The sequence below is a fragment of the Dendrobium catenatum genome, unplaced genomic scaffold (assembly GCF_001605985.2).
Source record: "Dendrobium catenatum unplaced genomic scaffold, ASM160598v2 fragScaff_scaffold_716, whole genome shotgun sequence".
NCBI classification, from domain to species: domain Eukaryota; kingdom Viridiplantae; phylum Streptophyta; class Magnoliopsida; order Asparagales; family Orchidaceae; genus Dendrobium; species Dendrobium catenatum.
In genome coordinates, this window is record NW_021319178.1 from 22324699 (window position 1) to 22333696 (window position 8998).

Genomic DNA, 8998 nt, shown 5'->3' on the forward strand with positions numbered 1-8998 from the left:
GGAATATGCAAGAGTTTGTGTGCGTATTAAACTTGTTGAAAATTTACCTTTGGGAGTTTGGGTTGAAGGTAACTTGGGAAAGTTTTATCAAAACATTGAGTATGAGAGATTGCCCACTTTTGTTTTACATGTGGAAAGCTTGGACATGTCAAAGAAGATTGTTCAAAAAAAGTTATAACAGGTATTACTTCAAAGCCAGATATGGGAATTCAGGTTAATGAAGAAATTTTGATTGAAGACAGTAATATGTAAGAAACAGCTTCAAAAGCTTTTGCTGATAATGGATCCAAGGGAAAGGAAAATGGGCCTTGGATTCAGGTTGAAAACAAGAAGAAGAAAATTCCTGGAACTATTAACAAAACTTGATTTTTCAATAAGGAAGGAAAAAGTTCAAAAGAAATTCGTGTTGAAGTTACAAATGATCTGGTTGATTTCAATTTAATTAATTCTGATAAACCGGGTGAGGATACATGTGCTATGAAGCCTTCTTTGATAGTTTCAGATATAGATCATGATGGTGGTAATGTTTTCAAATCCAAAACAATTATCAGACCGTCTCAGGATAATAAACAGAACGCCAACAAATTTGAAGCCTTAAAGATCTCTCAAAGGAGGAGGAGAATAATGAAGAATTGATACTTCCAGAAAAACAAAATTTCAGCAGGGATGATATTACAGAAGAAAAACAAAATATGTTAATCTGTCCAATGCTGTTTAGAAACATATGGGAGAGATTTCTACTACATCTAAGAAGAAGGGTTTGAAACATTTAAAAGGGCTTGGACCAATAAAATTGATGACAAGAAACAGAAGAGCATATGGTGATGAGGATAAAGGGGGGAGTCTCTCCCCACTTATCCAAAAATGAATTCCATAGTGATTTGGAATTGTAGAGGAGCCAAGAAAAAAAAGGCTTCTCTATACCTTAAGGAGATTGTTAAAGATCATAAAGTTATTTTTGTTGGTCTTTTGGAAACTAAATTGTCTTTTATTGACAATATGGAAGTGGAATCTTTAATTGGAATTGGTTGGGAATTTTGTTATGTTCCTTCAGCTGGTCTTTCAGGAGGGATTTTGGTCATGTGGAAGAGCAGGTTGGCTTCATTTAATGTGATAGATACCTCTTCACAATTCATTATAGGTGATCTGGATATTCCTCTCATTAGTAAATGGAGGATTTCTACTTCTTATGGAAGTAAACAAGTTTACAAAAGAAGAGAACTTTGGAAAGGTTTAGAACCTCACATTTCTAATGATTTTCCTTTAATCATTGATGGGGATTTTAACTGTTTGCTTGCTATAGAAGAGAAGAGGGGAGGTAGAAGATTTCTATTGTCTACGGGGCCTAAAGATATGAAGTCTTTTATGACTTCTAATAATCTTTATGAACTTAAATTCATGGGACCTATGTTTACTTGGAGTAATAATAAGAAAGGGCTGGACCGGCTCATGGAAAGATTGGATAGGATGATTGTTAACTCTTACTCTGTCAATACTAACCAACTTCTAGTGGTTAAGCATCTTCCTAGAATCGCATCTGATCACTGTCCTATTCTTTTGAATCTTAGCAGTTCGTCTCCTAAACTCAGCAATTCTATCAAATTTGAGAACATATTGGCTTCTTACCCGGCATCATATTCTGTGGTGAATAACGTTTGGAACAGGAAAGATGTTGGTTCACCTTCTGATATCCTTAATACTAAAATGAGAAGAACTCTGAAAACTTTTTACTTTTAGAGCTAGGCAAAGCACAAAAACTTGGAACAATTGAAGGATATTCTAAAGAGGGAGATTCTACAACTTCAAGAGAAGGAAGCTGTGAATGGATTGATATCTTCTGATGAAATCTATTTTTTGAAATTCAAAATTGACAAATTAAACTCTACTTCGGCTCGGTTAAGTACCTGGTGGAAACAACGGGCAAAAGTGAAGTGGATTACCGAAGGTGATCAAAACTCTAAATTCTTTCACTCTTTTGCTAGTGCTAGGAAAAATGTCAATTTCATTTCTAGCTTTAAGGATGATTTGGGGAATTAGTTTGAAAATCAAAATGAGATTGAAGAAGTTCTGATCCATTATTTCAAAAATAAATGGTCTAAAAAAACTTGTATGCTTACTAGTTGGCCGGATAATAGAAATTATCTGGATGAGGAAGATAGATTGCTTCTTTGTAAAGAATTTTCAATTGAGGAAGTGGAAGAAGCTCTTAAAGGAACTACAGATTGCACAGCTCCAGGAGAAGATGGTGTTTCTTATTCTTTTTTAAGAGTTACTGGCCCATTATTAAATCTGATTTATGGAAAGCAATTCAACTATTCCTTCTTACAGCTGATATGAATAAGAATTGGAAAAAAACTCACATTGTGTTGATTCCCAAAATCAATAATCCAACATATACAGCTCATTACAGACCTATTAGTCTTTGTAATACGGTTTATAAATTAATCTCCAAAGTTCTTTTCAACAGGATCAACAATATTATCCCAAAACCGATTTCTCTGGAGCAAGCGGCCTTTATCAAAAGAAGGGCGCTTCATGATCACGTTCTTATTGCCCAAGAGTTTTCATAAGTTCAGACATTCTAAAGCTACTAAGGTATTGATTTCTATCAAGTTAGACATGGAACAAGCCTACGATTCCATGGAGTGGCCGACTCTTTGCAAAGTGCTGGAATATTTTGGTTTTCCAATATCCTTCTCTAAGCTGATTATGGGTTGTGTGTTGAACCCTTCATTTGCTATTTTAATTAACGAGAATCCTTTTAATTGGATTGAAGCTAGTAGTGACTTTAGACAAGTATGTCCCTTATCACCGTATCTTTTTATTCTCTGCTCACAGCTACTTTCAAATGCTATTTTGGAGAGGGAAAATATTGGTGTTCGGGTTAGCAGCAATAGTCCTAGAATCTCACATCTCCTATATGATGATGATATAATTATTTTTGTTGAAGCTAAAATCACTAATGTGAAGTTGATTAAGAAAATCATTAAGAAGTATTGCAATTGGACTGGACAAAAAGTCAATACAGCTAAATCTGGTTTGCTTTTTGGTAAAGCTGTCAACACAAGGATGAAAAGGAAGATTAAAAACATATTGGGCTATAAAGAAGTGAAAAAATTCTGTTATCTTGGCACTAGATTAGCTTTGAGAAGACTATCCATATCAGTTTATTAATTCATTATTGATAATGTTATGAAGAAGTTGAATAGCTGGGGTTCTAAATTTTTGTCTCTAGCCGGCAAAATCACCTTGGTTAAATCGGTTATTCTTTCCATTCTGTCTTTTCATACTACTGTTTCTTTAATTCCAAAATCAATCCTTGAAGAGATTGAAAAATTATGTCGTAATTTCATTTGGAATAAAAGTAATAATGGGCAAAGCTTACATTATGTGAGCTGGAAAAAACTTTGTGAATCTGTTGATAACGATGGTAGGGGGCTACATTCTTGTATCAACAAAGTTGGTCCTCTTAGAGCTAAATTAGCTTGGAAATACTTAAAAGAGGGTGATTCTTTATTGCATAAAATATTATTTCCAAAATACGGTTCTTTTTGTAGTGTTGGAAACATAAACAGATCTGTTTCGGTGGTATGGAAGGTTATTAAAGACAGGAGCAAACATCTAAAACCAATTGTGAGGTGGGAAATTGCCAATGGCGAATCAGTTAATGTTCTGGAGGACATCTGGATTTTTGATAAAAGTCTCAATAGATGGCCGACATTTGTTAATTCTCAGGTGGATATGACATATTTCTATTCTCTGGATAATTTTATAACAGATGGTTACTAGAATATGACAGAATTGGAGAAATTCTTTGGGCTGGAACTTATAAAACTGATTTGTATGATTCAAATCACAAGTGATCTAGTATTACAGCTTACACATATGGAATCAGGTAAAACTATTACCTCTATTGCTGCTAACTATATTGTTCAACAGTCCCCTATGTCTAATAGATGTAAGTGGCTAAAGAGTTCTATGTTGAATGCCCGTGCTGAAAATTTCTGGTGGAGAGTATTAAATGATGCTTTGCCTACTTTTGCTTTTCTTTCCTATAGAAGAATAGGAAGGACAGTGAACTGCCCAAGAGGTTGCAATGTAGAGGAGAATATTGATCATGTGGTTTGTAATTATTTGAAAATTATAGATGTTATTCATCATCTAAATAATTGGGGAATTGGTATTCCAATTTTTCATCCAAGGAAGATACTTTAAATTGGTTGGAAAAGCAAAATATTTTCATTTCCAATATATAATGTAATGCTATTCATCTCACTTGGAAAGAGAGAAATGAATTAGTTCATGGTAAGAAGGAAAGAAGCTCAATTTTCATTGCAGCGGAGGCTATTACTTATGTAGGAGCTTCTAAATCTACCAATTATACCTCTATGGGCCGGATGAGTACTTATCAGCTTATGCTGTTAGAAGATCGTTGGTACTCTCCTCCACCCAATTGGATCAAGATAAATGTTGATGTGGATTTATATTCTTCTTATAAAGGTGGTATAGGAGTAGTAGTCAGAGATCACAAAGGTCGGCTGATTGCAGCTTTCGTCTATCCTCATATTCATTGGGATATTAATTATCTGGAACTTCTAGCAATAATATCCATTCAAGATGTTATCAATAAATGGAGATATGATTACAAAGGTATCATTATAGAGAGTGACAATGCAAATATCATCAAGCTCATTCACAAAGCTCTCAATAAAGGAAGAAGAGGTAATGATAAGTTTTCCTTTATTTTTGATTTGAACTTTGTTTTTTTTTAATTGCATTAAGAGAAATTGTAATAAGTTAGCGGATCTTTGAGCTAACTTTGGGGTTTTTTCTTCTTTTTGGTGGGAAGATTTACTTTTGGACATGGTTCCTCCGTCATTTGTCAATATTTTGATGGAGGAATCCGCAGCTTGCATTTAGCATGCTATTACTCTTTTTGTTTCCTCTTTTCTAGTTTATAATGCAATTTTTTTTGCTCTTCCAAAAAAAAAAAATAGAGGTTATTTTAGGGTTTTGATCCAAATTAGCTCCAAACTGATTAGAATCACCTATAAAAGTTAGAAATGACATAAGGAAGTGTTCCCAAGTGTTTGGGAAAAATTTGAAATTTTTAATAATTTTAAATTAATTAATAAGGGTAAAATGGTAATTTTGGTTAAAGTTAAATTTGGGCTCTGATTAAGGTCCAATTGAGGGACCCTAATTATCTAAGGTTAAGGGATGAATTATGGAGAGTTTATGCTATTATGGGTAATTTTCTGAGTTGAAATGTATTTATTAGAATTTTTTGAAGTTAATGGGACCTAATTAACGGATAAATTAGGGTTAGTTAATTAAGGGATTTAAAAGCTCCTAAAAATTTCTAGAAAATTCTTGAAGGTTTATAATATCACTAACTACAAAATTTGTCTAAATTCGCTATACGAGTCATTAATTATTGTCCTTAGAGTGTCGCTATGTTGAATGGATTTAAAATAAAGTTTTGGACTAACCCTTTGATAGCATAAATGGAAGGCATAAAAAAATAGTAAACACACGAACCCTGAGATATAGGAGCGCCTATGCTAAGTGCTCGTGCATCCTATGCATGTAAAAAAATGATAAAACAGATAATTAAGCATACTTATCGAAGCGATTAGTAAATGATTGGGACTCAACCACCCTCTAATCCTCATCCCCATCAATGCTATCACATGCAAAGACTATGTTTAAAATTTTAAGTAGTGGATCTTCCAAAACTTAGATATTTAATTATGTAGGTAATTTTAAAATATTTAAAATACTCATAAATATAGGAATTTTAGAAAATAATCTACTAAAATGTATTTCAATTAGAAGGAATACTTAACTATAGGGGATATCCACTGGCCACCAAAGCAAGGATAAAAAGAGCTTTGAAAATAATTTTTAATTTTTAAAAAAATTATTATATTAATTATTTAAATAATATATAATATTCAAATATCCAAATAGTTAATTAATACAGAAATATGCAAGAAAAATAAAATTTGATATCTAAAAATATTTTTAAATTAAAATACATATTTTTCTTAAAAATATGAGGTATCATACATCAAAAGCGGGTTTAAAATAAAAAAAAAGATATAAAATTTCAAAATTTAATGTAATAAAATAGTATTTTAAAATAATTTAAAGTAATTAACATTTAAAAATAATCATTAATTATATGAGTTTAAAATTATTTTTAAATAATTATTTAAATTAATCTAAATTTAAAAACATTAAAACAAATTTAAAATCATTTTAAATAAATAAAACAGCAGCGGCTGTTGGTTTTCCACGTGTTGGTCTCGGGTTTGTCCCCCAAACCACGACAACATTTGCCACGTGGAGAAATCAATCATTGTCCATTAATGCCGATGGACGGCGGCGGTGAACGCAATTTTAACTTAACCGCGTCAGCGCTCGCAATGTGGGCCATTGATCGCGCGATCAACGGTCCAGAAAATGTACTCCTATGACACGTTATGAAAGAACCCTATAATAGGGTTTTCATCTTGTTCTCTCGATTCGATCAATCAAATCCTACCAAATTTTAAACATCGGTAGATTAAATGAACATAAATTTTGGGAGACTCTTCGTTTGGCTTAAAAGTCGCTTTCAAAAAAGCTAAAAAGCTCTGTGTTTCTAAATAGGGTTAGGGATTCACCTTGATCTAATGGATGGTTTGACCCGCTAAATGGATTGTTGTATTTGTAGATTGTCCACGCTCCTAGGGTTAGAAGACTCCACTAGTTCTTGATGCCTAGATCGCACGTAAAATGACTTGGAACTTATTTTGGCTCGGTTCGCTGGAGACCTCACTGTTGGCGGGGTCTTGGTGGCGGGTTTAGGTAGAGAAGGGTGGGAAAGAGTCCAAGGAGTTCACCCAAGCAAAATCCTGTGCTTGGGGGATCTTGGGAGAGAGAAAATAGCAAAAAAGATCCCATGCAAACCCTAATTCACTTTATTTAAAGGCCCAAGCCTTTAGTCAACGGCCTAGATTAAATCTAGGGCTGATTAGGAGAGAAATACCTTGATTAGGTCAGGATTTGAGTTAGGGATCAAAAGGAACGGCTTAGATGCTTCAAATAGGGTTAGTTTTGACTTAAATAGGTCAAATTGCCCTAATAGAGACTTGGGTTGACCAAGTCAAGGGTTGACTTGGTCAACCTCATCAAATAAGTCCAAGGGATGGGGTTTGAGCTCAAGAAGGGTTTGGAATCGATTAGGATTGAATTAGAACTTGAATTAGACCCATTAGGGCTCAATGGGTCAACTTGGTTTGACTTGGTCAATTAGGTTGACTCATGATATAGGTCTGATCTCAATGAACTTGATCTAATTCATAGAACTCAAGGGAGGTGAGAGATTTAGCATAGAAGCCATGAAATTGATTTGGGATCAAATGGGATGAGTTTGGGTCAATTTAGGTCAATTTGGATTAGTTTGGCCAGGTCAACCCCTTTAACCAAGGGTTTGACAAAATCAAGGTCAACAAACGGACCCCCAACGAGGGCGGTGAACAACTAGTGAACTGCTCGTATTGGCATTGACCAACTGTGACAAACAAAATGAAGGAGTAGAAACACAGATCACCAAAGGGTGAAGAAGCATGGGGATCCTCTCCTGGCCTTACCCTATGACAAGGGCAGAGCCTAGGAGAGAATCGAAGAGAGTAGTAAAGTAGAAGATCACTGAATAACAATCAAGTAATGTGGTCATCTCCTGGCCTCATCTTATAGCAAGGGCAGAGCTGAGGAAAGAACCAAAGCAAAGTAGTAAAGTAGAAGATCACCAAATAGTGATCAAGTAGTGGGATTCTCTCCTAACCTTACCTTATAGCAAGGGCAGATCTGATGAAAGAATCTAAGTAAAGTAGTAAGGTAAAAGACCACCGAAAGATAAACAAGTAGTGAGGTCCTCTCCTAACCTTACCCTATAACAAGGGCAGAGCCTAGGAGAGAACCAAGCTAAAATAGTAAGTAAATCAACTACCCATATGACCGTATCAGAACATCAAGGTGGAAGGTGAAATGGGTGGTGAGGAATGCCTTCCAAAGGCTATGTCGAGCTCTCTCAACTAGGTAATTTGATGTCCACCTAATGCATATGCCTGCAGTAGGACAAAAGGAAAAAAAAAGAAAGGTCACATTTGCCTGGTGTATGTGCTTACGGTAGGGTCCCTACTTGACACATATGCCAAAAATAGTACAAAGTAAGAACACTTAACATAATTACCCGGCGTATATGCATGCAATGATGTGAAGAGGATAAAGTGATGAGGAATGCCTCCCAGAGACTCTGTTGGGCTCTCTCAACCAGAAAACATGATGTCCACCTGGCGCATATGCCTGTAGTAGGACAAAAGGAAAAATATCACCACTGCCCGGTGTATGTGCCTACAACAGGGTCTCTACTTGTCTCATATGCCAAAAGTAGCACAAAGTAAGAACACTCAACACAATCATCCGACGTATATGCCTACAATAATGTGAAGAGGAAAAAATTGCAAGGAATGCCTCCCAGGGATTATGTCGTTCTCTCTCAATAGGGTAATTCTCTACGTTTGTCTCACCATTTCAGCTTGGCAAATATAGATGGGCCCAATGTCAACTTGATCTTTTCAATCAAGTGAATAAAAAGTTTGGGTCTGATGCCTGCTTGATCAAAACATGACATCAGAGATAAAAATATTAGTGAGGAATGCCTCATAGAACTCTGTCGAGCACTCTCAACCGGGTAATTCTCTATGTCTGCCTCACCATTTTAGCATGACAAATATAGATGGGCTCAATGTCCACTTGATTATTTCAAACAAATTGAATAAAGAGTTAGGGTTGGATGCCTGCTTGATCACAACAGGGCCTCAGAGAAGAAAAAGTTGGTGAGGAAGCCTCCCTAGGACTCTATCGGGCTCTCTCAACTGGTTAATTCTCTATATCTACCTTGCCATTTCAGCTTGGAAAATATAGATGGGCTCAATGTCCACTTGAT

General features: G+C 35.2%; 1 protein-coding gene across 1 annotated transcript; it reads left to right on the forward strand.

Moving 5' to 3' along the window:
- The first annotated feature begins 864 nt into the window (after window positions 1-864).
- LOC110112662 lies at window positions 865-1737 on the forward strand. The gene has a single exon (XM_020844960.1). The coding sequence runs from the start codon at window positions 865-867 to the stop codon at window positions 1735-1737; it is 873 nt and encodes a 290-aa protein (XP_020700619.1).
- The last annotated feature ends 7261 nt before the right edge of the window (window positions 1738-8998 follow it).